Below are 22733 nucleotides of genomic sequence, written 5' to 3' on the forward strand. Positions count from 1 at the left end.
GCACAGACTCGACACAGAAATCTGCAAACAAGTGGGCTATCTATGCCCAAAGGCACGAGGGGAGGTTAGGGAAGAGACGCTAAGAGACGGGAGAAGAAAGGATGGTGAAGGGGGAGATCGGGGAGTTCGAGGCTGGGGGAGGAGGGGGTAATGCTTGTGCATATGCGTGCATGCGTCTCTGTTTGTGTGTGTGTGTGTGTGTGTGTGTGTGAGTGTGTGTTGGGGCGGGGGGGCAAGCAGGAGACAAACCATGGGGGGGGGGGCAAGCAGATGATGCGCAGGAGTGACCGCAGCAGATGTTTACTGTCCTCCGTCAGCCAAGCAAACATATTCGACATACAGCAAAACACACACACACACACACACACACACACACAAACATACACGGAGAAATGCCCACAGAGACACGGAGAGAAAATGTTGTGTGTTACAAAAAGTAATTCATCACTCAGTTACAGTCCACATTTCACATTTTCCCTCCTCTTTTTATTTGTTCCCATCTCCCGCCTCCTTCCTCTCTCCTTCCAGGCTTTTTTCTCCTGTGGGGAGATGCAGCTGGATAACCCCACCACCTCCCCCCTGCCCCACCTCCAACAGACACAGACACACACACACACACACACACACACAAACACACACTCTCTCTCTCTCTCTTTCTCTCTATCTCTGTCTATCACTGAGGAGAGGTAAACTGAGGGGGAGATCTCATATGGTTCCTGATCTGTTGCAGCGCTCAGTGCAGCCAGACTCTGTCTCTCTCTCTCTCTCTCTCTCAGTTTCTTTCCTATACACACACACACACACACACACACACACACACAGAGGACACAGGGTAATTGGCAGGGGACGGTCCTAACAGTCCTGGACCGGACTGGACTCACATGTCTCAGCACTGACAGAGCAGTGCTTAAAGTAGAAGACAAGAAGAGGAAGAAGGAGAAGAAGAGGAAGAGGGGGGGGAGGAGGAGGAGGAGGTCATACACGCGGAGAGAGGAAAAGAGAGCGAAGAGGATAACAGGAGGGGGGTTTTTAGGTGTTTGTTGCGTTCCCCGGATCGAGCCCACAGCTGACGATGGAGAACACACAGGGGAGAGAGGAGGCTGCGGGGACACTCGGGCTGAAACATGCTTCTGAGTGAAGTTTGTGGATATTTCTAGAGGGAATTTTTTAGCCCTTCAACTTCGGTCCAGTGAGGAGGGTCGACTGTGTGCAGATCGCAAAGAGGGAACAGGTGAGTTGACAAAACGTAAAAATAAATATATAGAAAGATAGAATCTCTTCATTTGAAGGTAAGAGCTTGTTGTGCAATTTTTTGCTCACTTTTCTGCATTTACCTTTGTTTTTGTTGTATTACACGTGTAGATCAAAAAAAATGTTTTAAACACCACTGAACTGAAGGAGGGCTGATGCAGAACATGTATGTTGCCTAAAGCTGCTCTAAAAAAAGTCAGTCGGTGATTCTGACTGACCTGTTTAACACAACCTCTGCCCTCTGTTCACTATTGAATATATAAGCATTTAGGATCAATACATCCTTTTTTTTTTAGTCTTTGTAGGAACTCACTTCATGTTTCTGCCTCAGTAAAAAGAGGGCAAAGGATATATTTACTGTCTGTTCTATGTCAATTTATTTCTACCTTTCTACCTTATGTTGATAAATTTGTGTTGTATAAAACCATCTCTTGTTGCCTCCGTCTGTCTTTAACATTCTTCCGCCCGTCTCTTCTCCTTCCTGTTTCGAAGCTTGCCAGTGGGACATTGGACAAAGGGGGTCTCCCAGCAGCATGGCGCCCACCAACCCGTCCTCCTGCCACCTTCTCCCCGTCTTCTTCTTCTCCCTCCTTATGACGCAGCCTGCCCTCGCCCAGGACCCGTCCGTCACCACGGTGACGGTAACCAAAGGCGACCCGTACATCGTGCCCACCACGGTGGCCAACCAGACCACTCCCAGCTATGTGGAGACCACCCAAAACACCCCCCCAGAGACTGGTTTGTCCACCCCCGCGAGTGGCGGGGAAGCGGACGACGAGGATGGCCCTCCAGTCGGCGGGACCCGTTGCCAGGGTTACTACGACGTGATGGGTCAGTGGGACCCGCCGTTCAACTGCAACGCCGGCGTCTTCCTTTACTGCTGCGGCACCTGCTTCTACCGCTTCTGCTGCCAGTTCCGCCAGCAGCGGCTGGACCAGAGCATCTGCTCCAACTACGACACGCCCATCTGGGCCAACACCGGCAAGCCTGTGGCCACCGTCACCGAGGGCCAGGAGGACCAGGACCGAGACCGCACGCACCTCATCGTCTACATTATCTGTGGCGTGGTGGCCATCATGGTCCTGGTGGGCATCTTCACCAAACTGGGCCTGGAGAGGAGCCGCGGAGGAAGCGGAGGAGCAGGGGCGGCGCAGGCTGACCTCAACTCCAGGTGAGGAGCATGTGAAGGACGTGTGTGTGTGTGTGTGTGTGTGTGTGTGTTTGTTTGCGCGCGCGCATGTGTGTGTGAGGAGTTCGTCTGTGTTTCTCTAACAATGTAGACAAGCAAAGATGTGGATGAAAGTTTGTGTTAGTGTGTCACGTGTGCACTTATGTGTGTGTGTGTGTGTGTGCGTCTGTGAATGCACGCACTGAACGTGTGTGTTTGTTTGTGAATGCACGTACTGTACGTGTGTGTGTGTGTGTGTACTTGCAGGGATGTTGGAAAGTTGAACATTCTGACGTCAAGAAAGAGACCCCCCCCCCCCCCAAAGTAATAGAGAGGAAGGAATTCAAGGTTTTCAAGATGCAGTTTGATCTGCCAGCTTGGAATTTACAACTTCCAGCTTGTGAATGTGTGTTTGTCAGCCTACTAACACGTGTGTGTGTGTGTGTGTGTGTGTGTGTGTGTGTGTGTGTGTGCATGTGTGTATGTTTGCTTGCACGCGTACAATTAATTCTTATACAATAAGAAAAACCTGATCAATTTAAAGCTGATCACTTTTATCGTGTTTGATGGAACAAAACAAAGTCAGAGAGAGAGAGAGGCAGGAAGGCTTTTTAAATTTAAATGATATTTAAAGATATTGTGAGTAAATATGTGAATGGGACAAAAAGTATAAGCCCATGTGTACAACCACACAAGCATCATGCCCTCATTTTGTTTTTTGCTCATAATTTCTTAAACATGTTTCTAATTTTTCTTTTTTTTCTTTCTTTTCTTTCTTTGTTGCTTGTTTCTTCGTTTCACCTCTTATATTTCATTTTATTTTTCACATATTTTTGTATTCCATCCCCCTTGTGTACAATTTGCTTTGCTTGTAAGCATGACTTATATTTGAAATAAACCAAAAAAACTGGAAGAAAGAAATGAAAACCCGACCAAGCAATTTTTGCTGCAGCAGGTTTAAGGTTTTGAGTAACATAAATGATTCCTCAATGTAAACCCCCATGTCACAAGTCAAATCACCTTTTCGGACTGAGCGACAAATGGCCAATGAGCCGGGCCATCATCCAGTTGTGTCTGCGTCAGCTGAGACACTGATTATTTCCCAACCTTGAGTAGAGAAGTGTTGTTTCCGTTGCTTCCTCTCTCGCTCTCCGCAATACGTGGTCAAATATGTGGCGCAGGGTCCAATCTGTCCGCCTCAGGGAATCGGTACGACAAACGGTGCACAGAATGAGCTCAAATCCCACCACTCTCATCCCGAACGATCTAAGCCCCGCTCGCTGCCTCTCCTCGTTCTCCATCCACAGCTTATTCCTCTCATCGCTCCGAGCTTCTTGTTTTTGATTTTGTTTCCCTCCACAAATCTGCGTTTCGTCACGTGCGGCTCGTTTCCTTTTGTCACGGACCACGCGGCTGATGTTCCTTAAAGTCTTCATCCTCGGCCATCCTCCTCCTCATCGTCATCATCATCCAGCTAATACCCCTCCTTCGATCCTTCTCTTGCATCCCTCCTCTCTCTTTTCATCCCCCTTTCCTATTCTCTGGGGCCCAAAAGGATTAGACAAGGGGCCCGGTTTCAACTTCTCACATCTTCTCTCAACCTTCTTCCTCCATTTCCACTCCTAGCCCTCCCTCTCATGCGCTCTCATCCTCTCTCTGTGTCACACCGCATCCTCTCCTTCCGCCGCTTCCACAATTATTATCATTATTATTTTATGTGTTTATTTGAATTAAGAAAGTGGACACAGATACACACAGACGTCAGCGCTCTCTGTCGACCAGTGGCTCTGCTTTGCTCGTCTCCCCATTAACCTGAGCTGCAAACCTCATTTCGGCGGATAGCACACAGCCAGGATTAATATTTCCTGCAGGGTAGCACCTCACTGAAATAGAAACACTCCCTGTGCATAAACACCCTCCCTCTGTGAGCCCATCTCGACGAGATTACCGCTCCTCCTTAAGATTAAAGAAATTTCACCAAGATTACAGCTTTACCGTTTCTGGACTGCTTCTGCCTGCGAGCTTGGTTAGTTATTAGCCTGCTGACATAAATCCGTGGTCCAAAAGTGTACGTGCAACTAAGACCTCGTGTGCTGCGCTTCATGAGGTGGGACTACATGAACGTGTGCAGACGCTCACCCACTTAAGAATTGGACGCTAAATTGGCAAAAGGCCACTTTTGCCACTATGCTCTCGTGTCATTGCACCTTTCAAACTCCAGCACTGCTCCAGTTCTCTTGTTCTCATTTTTTCCCACCATCTGTTTCTCCGTCACAACATTCTGCAAGCGGAGGGTGATTAACATTCTGAAATCCCACCAGTTCTCCCAAATCAGCTTTGAAACTTAAAATCCACACACTCGCATACACACACACACACACACACACACACACACACATACATACACACACCTCTTACATCCATCTCCTCTTCTTCCAACCACACCGGGTTTCGGTGTGTCTGCAGGCTGCACTCATCCTGAGCCAACAAAAAGAAATGGAGAGCGCCGCCCCGGGTCATACGTGTCACGTCTAATGAAAGACCCCCGACTGGAGAGGGGGTGGCGTTACACCGACAGTACTAAACAAACACGCCAATGACCTTCACAATTATACAGGCACAGGCACACACTTGCAGTGATTTATAGTTCAATTAACAACAAGAATGATAGTGGTGGAATTAGGGTTGCGTGAGCACGGCTCAGATCAGCGGTTGGCACGGCCAGGAGGCGACATGCACTGCAGCACAGCGTCCACCTAACGCAAGCGCGAGGGGCCAAGGACCAACGCGGTGGCAGCAGAGGTCACATGATTCAAGAATAGTGCGTGTGTGTGTCCACACAGGCACAAATGTGGGCAAGTGCAAGGGAGTGTATTCATGCGAGAGTGTGTGAATGTATGTATGTGTTTGTGTGTGTCGATCCATGTGTCTGGCCATGTGTGTGCCCCAGCAATCCAGCTGCTGTCAACAGGGAAACCCTGTATGTCCACTTATCAAACCGAATACAGACAGACACAAAAATAAATCAGAAATATGATCAAATTGACTAACTTTGTGTAGTTGATGAAATATGCTCAAACACCGGCAGAAGAAGCCGAAACTGAGAATGTTTTTCTTGACTTTCTGGAGATATGAGGTTTCAATCTGGCGTCAACACTACATGCAGATGGCTCTATACGTTGTCAGTCTCCAGGGGGTGCGTGTGTGTGTGTGCGTGTGTGTGTGTGTGTGTGGGTGGGTGTGCGTGTGTGTGTGTGGGTGTACATCAGCGGGCTGTTTAGCGCTCATGTTATGTAATGAAGGGCACTGTCATTTAAAGGGTTTGACTGCTCTGCCCTGATTCAAGTCAGACAGATAAGCAATAATCAATAGTGTGTGTATATACGTATGGACCATCACTGCACGCAACAAATTGGATCACTTTTCTGTTTCACCCTCTCGTTGTCTTTCACACGTACACACACACACACACACACACACACACACACACACACACACAGCGTAACGTGCGTTTGTGGTCATGGTTAATATTTTAAGGGCATTTTTGGCCAGTTGATATGATTAACAGAGACATTTTTGAGCTTTTTAAGCAACTGGTTATTAAAAAATTGAGCTGTGAATACATACATTTGCTCTGGATACATCATCATAATCTATAGGCCGTGTGTTCCCCTGCACAACTTTTTAAATTGTTTAATTTAACATAATGAATAAGGCTTCATTAATGGCCGTAAATTTCTGTACGTCCTCGTCGAGTGTAACATTTAGTCTAACTAGCTTTTGACTTGACAGCTCTTTAAACCATCTTGATGACTTATTAGACAAACGCACAGCCCTTAATAATGACATAAATTCAAGACCACAAGCTTTAATGACTTTTTAGAAGGTGATTAAGTCTCTGCTGAAGAGTGTATGAGTTTTTAATCAGCTATCAGACCTGCAGAGGTACAAGTTCACAAGACATTACTGGAGGTTTGTTTCATTACAGCACTCTGCATTTCCATTTAGTAATTAACAATTAAAACAGTCATCTGAAGGAAATTTGTATAATAATAATAATAATATTATCCCCCCCGCCCTTTTTGATGCCATGTGGAAATGACGCTGCCAACGGCGCCAATGACATTGCATTGGTGGTTCCTCCCCTCCACCGCTGAGGGTGAGAAGGATCCATCGTGCTCTACGTGCTCCCACAGTGACACATGTAGGTGAAAAACAGTCAAATCTACAAGAAAACATTCTGCAGTAAAGGGAAGTCCAGAAAAGTGCCAATTAATAAATCAAAGATTTTATTTTCCAGGGCTTATTTTTCCCTACAGATTCTTAATTTTACAGATATTTACCTAACCTGAACTTGTGCTCCTGGTATAAGCCCATGTAGACACGATGTAATGTATGTTCCCATGTCGGAGCACAAACAGGTTCGTGTACGTCATCATACCTGACAATGCAGCCTCCTGCCGCATCGCGCAAGCCTGTTGCTCTCCGGTGAGCTCCTCCTCTCTGTTGTCTCCAGTTTCACTGCGATTTCCTCTGGTCCGCAAAGAGGGGGGGGGGGGGGGTCACCGCGGGCATGAAGCGCATCAGACCGGCGTGAGCCATAAATACCTGCCATGTGAGAGGAGAAAAAACAAACAAATGTCCACTAAGAAGCCGAAAGAGACGGAAGTTCTTATTCCTCCCTCCATCTCCCCTGCCTTCTGATAACCTCCAGGGTTGAGCTGTCACTGCCTATCACCTCACCTCTCACCTGTCACCACTTGGCTTGTGTGTGCATGTGTGTGTGTGTGTGTGTGTGTGTGTGTGTGTGTGTGTGTGTGTGTGTGTCTGCGTGCGTGCGCGCGTGCATGCAAGTGAATGTGCTAAAGTGCACATGTGTCTGCATCGCTACTTGCCTCAGTTACTCTCAAAGTGAAAGGACATGGTCGTTGACAGCCTTGCTGTGTCCGATGTGACAGTTGTCACCCTCCAGCTGCTGTACCTTCCTCCGTCGCTCCGCCCGAGTCCCGCCAGGCCGGCGCCGGGCCCCTCACACACTCTGCATCCGGTGACTCAAGGGTTAGGCTGGTTTGGCTTTTGTCTTTGTCGTTGCAGTTGGTCTGTTCATCAGCGTGGGGGCGAAAGGGTTGACATCTGAAAAGTGTACGGATCGACAGCTTTTCTTTTTCCTTTGTATCCATCATAGCTTGAAGGTGACATTTTCACCTTCCATCATTTGATGCCGTCTCAAAATTCTGCAATTGGTCCAAAAGTCTGAACTATGAAAAAACGTGTTTTCGGACTGAGACCACCTCCTTTGATCGGAATACATTTAGTCCGTCGGTCCAGACCGTGGTCCAAGGCACTTTTCACAGCCGTTAGTTTTACTGTCTTCATCGGTTCAGCTGTCGTCACCTCACCTCAGATTAAAAAATGAGTGTCTACTAGGTTCATTTAACAGCTGCTCTGGAGCCGACGCCAGCATCACGTTGTCCTCATCATCCGATAAAGTTTGTTCAAAACTCCCACGGAACCACGGAAAATGTTGAAAATGTCGAGCCTATCGCGGATCTATCTTATGTTGAGTTGTTTCAAATGTGCGCGTGAAATTTCTGTCACAACAGACCAGACGAGGCAAAAGACGTCTTAAAAGCAATATGAGTATCAACCCGCTGCAGAAAACACATAACCGCATTGTGTCTTTGTGCACGACGTTTAGTGTACGTGGTGTTTCTAAGATGAGCCCTGTCAACTTCTCACTCCCTATCAGTAATCGTCAGTGACAGCAGAGCTGGTTTCATCTGTGACTTTGATGGAAAGACGGGAGCGATGAGTGACGAGAGAGCGGCGACAGCAGGGGGGGAGGCACAGAGATGTCGGCCACAGTCGCTTTTCCTTTTTCCGGCGGATCATCGAAAAGTTTTTGGAGATAAATTGCATGAAGAATGACGTCTGGAGAAGGGAAAGTGGGTTTGGTTAGAAGACAGTGGGTGAAAAGTGTTGGGGGGAAGAAAAATCACAACCCCTGTGCGTGTGTTTTTACGATGGGCGACTGAAGGCCATTGTGCTTTAGCAGTACGGGCCCCCAATGGCTTACCAGCTGAGATCCAACATGCTACATCTGTTACTGCTTTTAAATCCCTTCTTAAAACGTTCTTTAAAAAAAAAAAAAAAACAGCTTTAATCTATTGTAATCTCTTTATTTAATTTTATTGTTGTTTTATCCTTTTGTGAAGCACTTTGTTACTTTGTCAAGACAAGTGCTGCACAAATAAAGCTTATTTCTATTATTGTCCTCAGGAAAAAGGCCAGAGACAAAACTTACTTTCAACACAGCTAATCTGGCTGCTGCTGACGTTTATCTCTTACCACATGTATATCATTTCAAAAATTATTATTATTCCAATTCTATAAAACATTCACAATTTTGTTTTCTTTTGAAGCGCAGAGATGAAATGACCTTACTCTATGACTGTATTTTGCGACAGTGAATCCACGTGTGCAGTTGCAGGATCAATACTGTATGCATTAATGCATGGAGCAGAGCAGGGGGATGTACAGAAAACATGTAGTGTACTTTGTGTCCCGAACATATACAGTAAGCGGGCCTCACTGCATCCAGGACATTTCATACGCGAACAGTCGATGGAGATGTGCAGCGCAAGAGGCAGACGGCGAGGATTCAGAGAGTGGCAGTAATATTAGTTGTAGCTTATCACAGAGTGCGCGTCCCGATTGGAGGGATCCCGGTGGGGAATTGATTGTTACAGGACGTTAGCAAAGTCTCATCTCACTGTGGCTGTAATGTCATGGGAGAACATGGAGGTACCGATGACCTCATCGCTGTTATGTAAAAATGTTACGGAGAAATAAGGAGCCAGAGGGGAAGCAACCCGAAGGTAGAATGCATATGCATCGCATTGTACATCCCGTCGCGACCATAGAGCTCAAGCGCAATTTTATAGCCTGTCACATAAGACAGGAATAATATCGTCCTGACGTGTTTGTGTTTTTGGGGAGTAGTGGGGCCCACTTTTTCCACAATTGCACATCAGCCAAAAACAAAAGCGTCCTGTGGAAATGGAAGTTGGTCAGATCCTTGCATGGATTGGATGATGTCATGTCGGGACGTGTGGCTATCTTTGCAGACATTACCATCCAGTCTGACAGTGTGAGAAGTATGTGAATTGGTTGCATTTTTTTTTTTATTCTTAAATACCGCAAACTCCTGAATGACACATTACTGTCATGTAAATCTAATGCTCCGCATCAAAGAAAACATTTCCGACTCTGGACTCTCTCCCAACGACAAAATCCGAGGTGAGCAAGATCGATGAACAAGACAGAGGAGAGTGTTTAACTGTTTTGAGTAGAGCCGTATCTCATGGCTCTAAACTGATAAGATGTCCAAAATTAGGATGACAAAGCACAATTTGAAATCTCTTTGTGATTCAATTGCTTTGTAATAATTTGATTTGTCAAATTTTCCACTGGTTTTTACTTCTAATTTGTACCCCCTAATGGAAGCTACTGGTCTGTCTGTCAATCCGCACCACCCTGCCAGTCTTCATCCTTTCACCAAGCCGCACGGCCATCTTCACTCTTTCAAAGGCAGCCGCGGAAACCCCCCCCCCCCGGACGCCCGGCCAACGCTCCACAGACACACCACACAGCCCATGGACAGGTGCAGTTTTTTGTTGGAGATTAAAAGTCCAAAATCAGCAAGTTGTTTAAGCGGGGAGCCAAGAGAAGAATGCGTGGAGGCCCGAGGCGCCGCACGGCAATGAGTCAGAGAGGGGATGAGGAGCTGAGAGAGAGAGAGAGAGAGAGAGACCGGAGGAGAGGAAGAGAAAACACTATGGCTTGAAGAGGAGGGCGAAGAGAAAGAGACCGATTTAGGGCTGCGTTTAGGTGAGGAGGGGGCAGAGACGGAGGGGATGAGAAGAGTTGACAACGGACGAAAGAAGAAGGGGAGAAAGTGATTTAAATCTTCTCGGGAGAAGGAGAAAAAGATAAGGAGGCGTTTGTTGTGTGATGCAAATGTTTAGACGAGGAGAAGCCTGACGTCACCGTCTAACACGCACTCTCACTGAGACACACACACGGTGTGTACATAAGCGGATTCACAATAAGATGATTAAAATCTGAATTGATTTGAATGAATGAATATGATTTTCTGTTACAAAATCAGTTCCCATAAATAGAGAGTCACTCAGACACCCTAATTCAAGCAGTCTCAAGGTTTCACGGGGGGGGGGGGCAGACACTGAGGGTCCTCATTAAATGTATGACGTTTTAGAGTCTTACTCCTCTTGTAATTCATCACTTTGGTGTTGATCCTCCTTCGAAATGTCTCATTTACTTAACGATTTCCTACTTTTGCCCGAGTGCCTTTAATCCTGCCCCAAAAAATAGGATCACAAATACACCTGAGTCTGTAGTTCGCGGAATTATGATGTTTCAGGCGGGATTACTCTTTTCAGGCGATCCAGGTGACTCGTAGGAGTCATGTGTGTGTTAAAAAACATGCACACACGTGTACCATTTGTCAACACGAGATACATACGACCTTTATCATATCTGGCATCGAAACAGCGTCACAGCGTCCAAGTCCCTGCAGGGGCCACTTTTTTTTTTTGCGTCTGTGACCCCGTTATTCACACACATCCTCACACCTACACGTACTTTATAGATGATCAGAGAAGTGGCCAAAGGGACTCACGTCTCTGTTTGGCAGGTTAAGTGTGAACAAGTTGCCTCCGGCTGTTCCTGTCAGGTCAGTCATACCCCTTGCTCGTAAGCCAGATGCCCGTGTGTATTCCTGTGTTTGTGTGTGTGCGTGCGTGCGTGCGTGTGTGTGTGTGTGTGTGTGTGTGTGTGGGAGGGGGGGCTGTGGGGGCTAAACACATGAGCTTCATTAGCAGAACAGAGGCACTGGTGTTTGAATTATTGATCAAGGGAATGAATACCATCACCAGTGTAAATTCAGCAAGGGTTTATTCAAAGTGATGAGTGTGTGTGTGTGTGTGTGTGTGTATGTGTGTGTGTACGTGCGTGCGTGCGTGCGTGTGTGTGTGTGTGTGTGTGTGTGTGCGTGCGTGCGTGCGCGTGCCTGTGCCTGTGTGTGGCAGGGAGGGTGGTGTAATCAGCTTCGGGAAGCAGGTTGGGGTGGTCAGGTTAGTGTTTGGCAGCAGTTGATAGTAGATAAATGGAAAGAATGAAACTTCCAAGAAGAATAAGTTAGCACGTGTGTGTGTGTGTGTGTGTGTGTGTGTGTGTGTGTGTGTCTGTGTGTGTCTGTGTGTGTGTGTGTGTGTGTGTGTGTGTCCAAATATGACCATATTGCAGAGAATCTTGCCCATATGTTGTGCAGCTAAAATGCCCCAAGTCTCATACAGCTGACTGGAATATGTCCTCAAGGACACACTGAACAAAATACATGTGGTGATGAGCCGCTTTTCCACTAAGATTTTGCAGCTCAAACCAGATCTTCATGACGTCACTATCCTACCATACGATTGTAAATTAGTTTTCAAGCTATATGGTAAGCTATAGGTTCTATAGGATGCAGAGATACCAACAAAAAAAAAAGAAGAAGTGTGAACTATATTGCAGACCATATTTGTGTTGACCTTTGAGGCTCGGAAACATAATCATAGCTGTTTTAGAGTTTATCATGAACTCCCCATACCAGTCAGTTGGCAAAGACGTTCACCAGCAGAGTGTGTATGATTCAACAGATAGCTGGCTACTTGACTCTGGGGTCACTGAATCTGTTAACTCAACCATTTTGGACAATTGCGGTTGGAAGGCTCCAAATGAAACACAATAAGGCAGCTGTATATGGCAAAACACATGTAAACACAAGCTATGGATATGACTAAATGCTAAATGATCTGCTCTGTCAACTCAAAACTCACACACACACGCTGATCGTCAGATGTAAAATCCCACAGCGCCACCTCTTTTTACACTCGACCCCTAACCACACAAACACTAAGGTTGACAGGAATCATGAAAAACATCTGTACATCAGTACATATTCACACACATCACATGGTGAATACACACACCCTCCCCTGGGTCGAGATGATGTGGTGCAATTGCCATGCCTGTGTGTGTGTGTGTGTGTGTGTGTGTGTGTGTGTGTGTGTGTGTGTGTCTGTGTGTGCAAGCTGGGGTTCCAGCTGTTGGGGAGAGCCCTCTCAGGGGACCAACAACACACATCTGTGTGGGGAGCAGATGGTGTTTGTCTCATTCACTCACTGACTGTTGTTGAGTTTTAACATCAGGCTGTGCAGCAACTCTAATGTGAACAGTTTACATCGGCACTTTTCATTTATTTCCTAAGTAGCAGGATGTTATTAATTTATTTATTTGTTTTGCTCATTGTGGCTGCTGGTCTTTGTTTGAGCGTCTGCTCTGCTTTATTATCATCACCACATTGCTGACTGTTTTAACTTCTCTTTCTTAGAATAAAAAATGTAAATACATAAATGGAGATGAAAGCACCAATTTACAGCCAGTGTGTGTGTGTGTGTGTGTGTGTGTGTGCGCGCGTGCTTGTCTCCAGGATTCTGACGGACCTGCTGAAGCAGCAGGGCGGCGAGGTGAACTCGGTGGAAAACGCCACGGCCGGTTCGCCCGGCGGAGGAAGAGCCAATGGCCTCTCAGCCAGGATGCTGCGCAGCAGGAGTGGTGAGTGTTGCAGTCAGAGAGAATCACATTCCCCCCGCAGAGACGTTTTGTACAAAAGAACAAACACGAAAAACAGAGAAGCTCGATAAAAAAACAGATCCCAGTTTGGTTGCAGCCCGGTTTGCATGATGAACAGTAACACATGCAGGGTCGCACATGTGATGAGCTACACTCGGAACAACTTTCATGACGGAGGAGAGCGGTTGGGTACCAACAGTTATTTATCCAAACTGCTTATCTAGTGCAGGGTGTTGGGGCTGTAGGAAAAGTTGCAACTCAGCAAAACTGAAAGAATATAACACAATAACAATGCACTACAATGGGGTCCCATTGTACAAATGTAGAGCAGGAATGTGATGCTGTTTTTAGAATTTGATCCTATTATCCATTTCCTTTTTTTTTTTTTTTTGACGTGGTGTCTATGACTTCTTTCTAAAAATGTGAATAACCTGTAGCAAAAAAATGTATTTTGGCACAGCCCTCACAAAAAGGTTTAAACGTGAGATCTCACTGTCATACAACTGCCTCCAGGATACTGCTGACTATATATTTCATTCTAAAAAATAAATAATGTGTCAAAGCTGCAATAAAAAAGATTGAACAGTTTAATTTAAAAAGAAAAGACAGCAGGTTTTCTCACACCACGTACAAAACAAACAATCCCCAGCTCTCTGGCTCCTCTCACCTGACTCGAGAGGCAAACTTTGTACGGAGTGAAAGACAGACAGACGAAAAAGGGAAAACCTCCTTCCTTTTCTTTCCAGCCTGAGCCACGGCAGTCATTTTTCCCACACACCTACACACACACACACACACACACACGCACACACACACACTTCCTCTCGCAGAGGATCTCGTTCGAGGTTCCTTTAATGTGTCTTACTTATTCGCGGCGGCATCCTTCACAGAGATGATGGCGCAGAGAGAGTCTCGTTTCATTTCTCTGCTCAGATGTTCCAGCGATGGATTCAGCCAGCTGTCGTAGTCCTGCTCCTCCCGACCTCTGCACCGCCACACTGCCGCTCAAGCCCATCGTTTGGTTCACGGCGTCATTTTTGTTTTAATAGTCTTAACAATGAATGCAGGTGTTGGAGAGCAAATGCTCGTGTTACAAAAGAAGAGTCACGTCAGACCTTTTTATCTTCCACCTTGGAGACACACTTTTTTGTTTCACTGCCTCCGTGACAATCAGACTTTATGTTTTTGAGACAATCTGCAGATTGGACTCAGCTATGTTCAGGAGTACGGAGCAATTCAAATTTGAATGCGTCTAACATACTTGTCCAAGACATGTTTAGTTAGAGGAGAGGAAGTGAGAGGGAGAGTGAACAACAGGAGGATCTTCGTCTGAAATTGGAACACATGCTTGATGCACGTGAGACACACACACACACACACACACACACACACACACACACGTACACACACACACACACACACACGTACACTATTCAATTAGTATGTTAATGTAAGCAGGCTGCAACCCTACAGGCGGCATGTGCTATTTTCCATACATTTTCTATACATCCACACACACACACCAGTCTGGATGACACACTTTTCAACAGAGTACCGCGTGTGCCACTCGTGTGTATGACGGTGTTTAGAGCAGGATTGTCATCGTATATTGGCTTTATTTTTATTTTCCTTCAATTTGACTTGTGTAAGACAGCAGCTGACTCTGCATGGATTAGTATGCACGTTAACATGTGAGCGTGCATGGGCCGATGCTTGTGTCAGACGGAGAGAGAGAGGGGTGGAGTTGTTTGATACCGTGTCGAATTACACACACCGCTAATGACTTGATGGGACGTAATGCACGTGGTGGACGCTTCCATCCGGAGCGTTTCATTGAGTCACATACACTTGGAAAAGAGGGCAACTAGGTCACTGGCTGGAACTGAAATTGAACTTCAACGTTTGTAGGGTAAATGTGCCACACTGGCAGCAGCCTTCTCACTTTGTCTCAGAGTTGCTGAGTAAATTTCGCTCACGGCCAGAGAGCCTGAGGTAAAGTGGGAAGAAAACTGCACAGGACTAAACTACGATGGAGAGGATAAAAGTTCAAACGATTCGCTTCACAGAAAGCGGTCGGTGGGAAACATATACGGATGCGTCAGTACTTCATGGCCCTGCGGTTTTCAGCCCATAAATATTGATGGACACATATCAGTTGATGTCAGGAGCTGATGTGATCTCTGCAGGCTGATTGTGAGTCTGATCTTGTGCCAACAGGTTACAATTAACGAAAATAAAATGCACACACGCCGCGTTCTCTGGCCGTCCAGAGGAAAAATCAGCAGTGACAAATCACGTCGTGCATGATTTATGCAGGTATTGGCATTCAGATTTGGATTCCTGTGAGGCGCAGAATTTAGACAGTGTCCATCCAATGAGTTGTTAAATGACATTACTTTCATTTACTTCTGTAACTCAACCCGGTGCCTTTACGTGTCTCAAAGCCTCCCCCACACCCACATTTCATTTGCTCTGTTTTTAACAAGTGACGACCACTTTGTAGTTACCTGGAAGTGCATTCCTCCTCTTTTGGTGGAAGCTAGTTGCCTCCGGATGCACCTCCAGTCCCCAAACTGAAAAAAATACAGTATGTGTTACTGCCCAATACCGGATTTAGATCACGTCTGAATGCTTTCTGTTCCCAAAACCTCTCCACCTCCCTTCCGCTTTCTTTCTCAGCGTCTGTCTAAATAATTTCAATTCATGTGCACTTTTCAGTCCCTGCTACACACCCTACCATGTTTTCTTGCTGCCTTCAAAAAAAGACCCGGATGTTAAAGTCTTACGTGGTCGTCAAGGCATTTTTAAATCCCTCCGCCGAGAACCGCCGACTGCTCGGGGACCGACAGAGTCATGCAGCTACCTCTGGTGGGGAGGGGGCTGGGGGTTAGGCGTTTTCAAAGCACTTGGCGGGGTGTTGCAGGCGAAGCAGCTCGTGGCGCAATCTGTCGATCGAGTCAAAAAAACAAAACACCAACTAGTGAATGTTGGTGTGGGACACGAGTGAGTCCACTTCGTAATGTGAGGTGACAGTAGTGAAAGGCAGCGTGTTTGGCAGAGAAATCAGGGTTGACGATGATACATATTGATGTTAATCTGTTCCAATGTTTATCCACATTATACCACCTTTTTTTTCCCAGAGGAGGAAAATGTCCACGGGCTGTTTGTGGTCAATAGACACAGAAAGGGAAAAAATAAAAACGTTGTCCAGCTGGCAGCTTTGTGCCAATAACACAAAACCAAAATCCTGATCGTAACATTGACTGTCATGAATAGAACATGACAGTCAATGTTTGAGAAGAATAAGGTAAAGTTACGTCGGAGAACGTATAGTCTGAAGACCGCCTGGTCACACCTCACCTACACGCTGCCTGCATATGAATCATTTTTTTTGGTCACAACGCAGATTTGAGCGAACTCGCAGGTTGACATTTGAAGGTCGCGTCAGTGCTTCAAAATCACTCGTCGACTCCGTTTGTGTCTCACCTTCATCTTCTGTTCACCTTAAGAAACTCCCCTCTGAACTTCACAAGATGCAATACAAAACGCTCCCTAGTTGACCCACGGCACAAAGTGGAACACTACATGGACTGCCAGACAGTATTGGTTTTTCCATTGTTGACAAGATGGCAGACAGTGGCCTTTGGAAAAAGTAATGCTCATCACCTAAACACAGTATCTGAACACGAGTGAACTGATTAGAGGAGAGTGTTAAAGGGCCTGCTGCCCCTTTCTGTGTGGCTGATATTCAGTTTAAAGCGGGATTATGGCGATTGTGAAAAAGGAAACAACTTTACTGGTACAAATGAACAGTGGAATTAATGAGCAATAACAACTCGATTAGCTACCAAATGAGATGAGCCAACTTTGTGACTCTGTCCATAGTTACAGTGTTATCTATGAAACACAGTGGTGTAGTCTTTAAAGACACAGTACAATGAAACATATGTTGCTGCAACCTTGAGAATCTACCAATACCGATCCGATGCTAATCTGATACAATCTTTCTCCACTCGTGAAATAAAATATTAATAACGCATTGTTCAGGATGCACTTTGCTTAACCAAGCCATCTGATACCTAATACTCAACTGTAAGACAAATAATCATCTCCTCTAAAGGAAGACATACTGTACAGCAACATGACTGAGTTATGGAGTACTGCTGTTTTATTCCTCACAGAACTTTTGGCAGAATGTTTTATGGTCAGCACCGTTCAAACAAGCAAAAAAACAAATTGAACTTTAATTAATCAATTAATTAAATAATAATAAATTAACATAAAATGTGATGCCGGAATGTCGTTCAAGGCTATGTAAATAGGCATTTATTTGGTATGTTTACTGTAATGTATTGGATCGGATTTGACTTCTTATTTATTCCGATCCAGTCCCGATTTCTTTGCTTTTTCTGTAACACAGACAAATATTTTCATTTTGACCTCGGTGGTAAAATGAATGCGTCCAATCAAATGTGATATAGGGTGACTAGTTAAAATACTGTACCCATCATGTAAAACCACTCTTTCCAGTTAACTAGAGGGTAATTATCAGATAAGATAATTGAGTGATAGCATAATTAAAGGTGTTCAGTGTGGCCATTTATTTTTGTTTCATGCAGAAATATGTCACGTTACAGATTCAGTTTCACAGTGTCTTTCGAGGCTGCAAATGTCAAAAAGTCACAAAGCTTTAAAGTCACGGACAGTTTTTTGTTTTAGATTTACATGACGAGCTGATGCTAACCGAGGACGATGAGGCAAAATATTTGGACCAAAAGTCTTTCAAGCGTGACTCATTGCGGAAGGAAAAGCTCGAAGCAGAGAGTGATGACCTATTTATCAGAGACGACTGCAGAAGTAGCGTGACCCAGTAACAAGTCGCTCCAGCACAAATTCTACCTTTACTCCTCCCGCGTCGCTCTTCCAGCTGTCAGAAGAGTTGCTTTTTTTTTGAAGGCTTGTCTCCTTGATGTTTTCTTGCTCTCTTGAACTCTTCCCTGGGGTCACGAGCGGCAAACTGCCTACTCTTGTAAATTATTGATCTCCGATGACGACACCTCCTCGCGTCGCGTGGATTTTTCCGACAAAAAGGCATAAATGTGTGATCAGCTCAGCAGATTGCACAGAGCGGAGATTATGAAGTGGTTATAGAGAGCAGCTGGTACGGCTTAGTGGGTGACACCGCTGACTTTGGTACAGAAGGTTGGGGGTTTGAACGTGACATGATATGAACTCTGCTCTCTCACTTTACTCTCCGCCGCTACAGTCCTTGTCAACATTACTGGCTTCAACGTACATAATCCCCAGTATAAGTGCAAATGAATCAATTTTGTTTTTAATAAACAGTCCAAGGTTACTGAACAAAAACAAAAAAACATGCGGTCTGTCCATAGAACATGATCCAAGAAAGACTGGGGCTTGTCTATGAAACTTTTTGCAAACGCCAGTCTAACCCATTTGTACATTTCTTTCAATTAGGGAACCTTGCAGCTTCTGGAATTGTTATGTGATGTTTTTCTGATAATCATATTCCTGATGCTCCATTTTGTTTGAGGAACAAACCTAATTCGTCAAAAGGTTGGCAATCAATGTGTATTTCTGAAGACACTCTGAGTTATGTACTTGAAATTCAGGGTTGCCAATCATTTTTTGACCAGGACTGTAAGTCTGCTCATTCATTCCATTGATCTGTCTCGGGTAAACACAGGGACCTTCATATCTCATCAACTCTCTCCTTCATCACTTTCCTCCATCATATCAAAAACTGCTTAAACTCCTCTCATGTTGCTGACCTGAAAAAGAATCTTAGTCTAAACACCCCGCCTCTTGCCTCTGCATCATTAGAGCTTCTGCCAAACCTCAACTGCTTTTCTGAGCTGGGAAGTCAAAAATATCTGGCACACAGTGAGTCTCTGCTTGTTATAGATAACAATTCACATGATTAGAGGAAAAAAATATATATATCCTGCTTTTTTTCATCTCAAAATCTACTAATTGGACAATGTTTCATGGCTGCATGGCATTGCTTTATTATTAATAATTGATGTCTCAATTATTAATAGCAGGACAGAAACCATCTGAGCATTATTTACTATTGTGGCAGATTTTCAGTACCAAATCTCCTCAGGTAGATTCTAATCTTGAAGCATTTTACCGAGGCTCGACTTAAAACTTTATGCCCCTTTTTCTAAAATTAAATGTCATCTAATTTTAGTGGGAAAATTAGAACTAATATATATACATTCAAACAATTTAAACCAAAACCGACTCAAATATATAGGGTATATCTCATCATGAGGATGAAAGAGGGAGTAGACTTAACAATAAATCTGTATTTATTGCCCCTCAGGCAACAAATGGTGAAAGAAAAAATGTGGTTTTTTTATAATGGTTATATAATTGTTTTGCACCAAAATAACACACGTTGTTATATTTTGTTATATAAAACCTGGTTTTAGGGTAAAGAGGGGTGGTGGTTTTGCCTGTCTCCGTATATTATTATGTTGTTCTACCCTGTCTAATTACCAGTTGATAGCTGCTGTGACTGCAGCACAAAACCACGTAGATGCTCCTGCTGTTTCCCTCCGCAGAGACATCAAAACAACATAATGCTGCCACAACACCTGCTTTGATTTTTTTTTTTTTTTTTTTTTTTTAATAAAGCAAGTTGCAGGCTGAATTTCATGCATATCAAAAAACGAATTACACGAGGGTACAATTCCAATGCAGTCAGTTTTTTTCAGGTTTCTCAAAGGAATACATAATTGTCAAAACATCACCTGCCTGTGATTTCATTAGCACGCAGCTAGAATTTGCCAGGGACCAATCAGAGCTCCCCTAGTTTATCATACTGTTAGAGAAGTCATATTTAACTGGTCGCATAGAAACACAATATTCAGTTTGTCTTTCCCTTTGTCTCTCGGACCCGTCGGCCCGTTTCCACCCTCCTGCATCATTTTAGACAGACGTGGCTGATATTCAGGCGGAGGAAGCCTCATCTTCGCTGTTGTCTGCCTTAATCACCCGCTGCCTGTGATTCCCACTGGGAGAGAAGATATTACATAACTCATTAAGCAGCATTCCTGCCCTCTTGTTCTGTACTTAAAAAGATCCTGATGACAGACTTTCACTTGGTTGTGCCTAATGGATGAAATTAGTATGTGCAGCCACGCTGGGGTTTTACAATCTACCATACCGAAACCACAACCTCATTGTTTCATTGGTTTGCACGCACACAATAACTCATTCCATTATGCAATCACTAAAACCTTGTACACTGACAGAGGGGATGGACAACTGGACGTAGGTGTGTGTATTAATATGTGTGTGAGTCTGTGTGTACATGTGGATCCATGTGAGGATTTAAAATGAGGTTCGGTGTGTACCAAGTTCATTGAAAGGGTAAAAAGTAAGTTGATAACCTCACTGAGCTAAGCAAAGTCTGTTTTCAACAAAAACTTAAAAGTGCAATCTGTAGGATCTAAAGGCATTTAGCGGACCATTCTGCATAACTGTAGAACCATGGCGGCACAACATGGCTAACCCTATGGAAGAGGACCCGCCTAGATCTATATATAAAGGACTCATTCTATGGTGATCATACATTATATATGAACTTCTTCATTTCTTTACCTATTTCAACTGTCTTAGAATTCGACTTTATGCCTGCTGCTGACTGGTGTAATATTTATGACCGGTCTTAGTGAGGAGAATTTCTAAGCCTGTGTGCAACAGGAGTAACTATGAGGCTGGTCTTAGAACGTCAAGTTAACACCGACTTATCGGCATGAGACCAGCTGATGCAACTGGCACCAGACCTATAATTTCTGTTTTCCTTTTTCTTAATGCAGAATTCTGTTAAAAAAAAACCTTTTTGGGAACCTGAATAGATCTGAATTTACTGTACATGTTGGCCTCCTGAAATGAAAGCAGGCTGTCGTCATGACTTTCCATGAGTTGCTAGTTACTGTCAACTCTCTCGCGGGGCGCGACCCACGTTTAGCACTATTGGTTACGAACACCAATTAATATGATAGCTAATTTCCAAATGGCATCTGTGTCACGGGTTTTTGAAAGAGCATCATGAGGAGAAAAGGATGAAGATTGTGATGATGATGATGATGACGATGATAACAATGAGAAAGGGACTTCTTCCTCATAATCCACTAATCTGGCACATGCTGAGAGGTCAACACCACTGGATTACACCCAATGATTTTGACTGACACACACACACACACATACACACAGGGGGGGGGGGGGGGGGGGGGTACTCATCAATGTGGTGTGCGCTGTACTTTAAGCTGATTACGTAGCGCGACGTTTCACAGTGTGTGTGTGTGTGTGTGTTAAGGTTGACATGGTAAAGTTGTACGTGTAAATGTTATTACTGTAAAGACTAACTCTTGATTCCTCCACCCCTCTGGCTTCAGCATCATTTTCTAATTTATTCCACCAGAACATCCTCCATATTTCTCCCCCTCTCTTTCTCTGGCTCTCGCTCTGTAAGAGCTCATCATCTAAACCGCACGTCTCCCTCAGTATGTCTGTGTCCTTGTGTGTGGTGATTAATATTCAGAAGTTTTGGCAAGTACACCGCTCTCTAAGCACTGACAGTCAGAGATGAGATAAAAACCTCTATTTGAGGCCATGCTTTTCTCTGTTTGACACTGTACTACACACACACACACACACACACACACACACACACACACTCGTGTATAGCAAATGAAATTGGCGAGCGAATCAATACACTTTTCTGTTTCATTCACTTGTTGACAGGCACATGTGCGCACACACACGCGCATACACACAAAACCACATATTTTATATGGTAGAGAGACATTTTTTTTCTTAAAGGTAAATTGACACCCTCTTTTTGTTTGTACAAAGCATGTTGTGTGTGTGTGTGTGTGTGTGCGTGAGAGAGAGAGAGAGAGAGAGAGAGAGAGAGTCCGTCCATCCCCGGGGCTGACATCAAGTGCGCTGGCTGCATCAGTGGACTTCATTAATGCTAATAGTCAGGGCTTCACTCTCTCAGCCAGTTTGTTCCACTGTTCATTAACCTCAGTTCATTTAGAATGAGACTGGCTGGCCGTCAGGGTCGTGGCTGCTGTCTCACCCAAAGTCACCGGCCTCAGGGTAAAAGGGGAAGGTGCTTTTTAAACTTGTGTTAAGCCAGCATTTATGGTTACACTCCCGCAGTACACATTAGGACCCGGGGGACTCTCACCGCTGGACCTCTGGCACAGCAGGCTGTTTAAAGACGGCAATAACCAGTCAGGGTTTTGTATCCTAATGCAAAAATCCTGTTTGAATTGTCTCTTGTATAGTTTTGTGGTGGCATTCTCAGCCCATGGTCTTTAACTTGTGAAAGTAAGAAGAAGAAAAAAGCGCAAAGCAAAAAAATAGGACAAAAGAGATAAGGAATTGTCGACGACAGATGTTTAATGACAGCCTTTTTGGTGTCAGTGGGCTTAAAACAAAGTTTCTTGTGAGATAGAACAACATCTTCCCACGACGTGTTGCAAATAAGCAGGGCATGCGACAAGTATTGCAACGTCCCTAAAACTAATAATCCTATAAACTCGCTCACTAGCCAGATGTGAGGCGAAGAAAG

The 22733-nt window shown here is 44.8% G+C and overlaps 1 protein-coding gene across 1 annotated transcript in view; it reads left to right on the forward strand.

Annotated features, from left to right (window-relative positions):
* The first annotated feature begins 283 nt into the window (after positions 1-283).
* The window catches only part of shisa8b (shisa family member 8b), a 28301-nt gene continuing 5851 nt past the window's right edge, over positions 284-22733 (forward strand). The window contains exons 1-3 of the mRNA XM_035613744.2: positions 284-1231; positions 1744-2422; positions 12972-13096. Coding sequence (XP_035469637.2) covers positions 1785-2422; positions 12972-13096 — 763 coding nt within the window. The 5' untranslated portion in view covers positions 284-1231; positions 1744-1784. The remainder of the gene's footprint in view (positions 1232-1743; positions 2423-12971; positions 13097-22733) is intronic.

Source organism: Scophthalmus maximus, chromosome 16, assembly GCF_022379125.1.
Source record: "Scophthalmus maximus strain ysfricsl-2021 chromosome 16, ASM2237912v1, whole genome shotgun sequence".
Classification (NCBI taxonomy): domain Eukaryota; kingdom Metazoa; phylum Chordata; class Actinopteri; order Pleuronectiformes; family Scophthalmidae; genus Scophthalmus; species Scophthalmus maximus.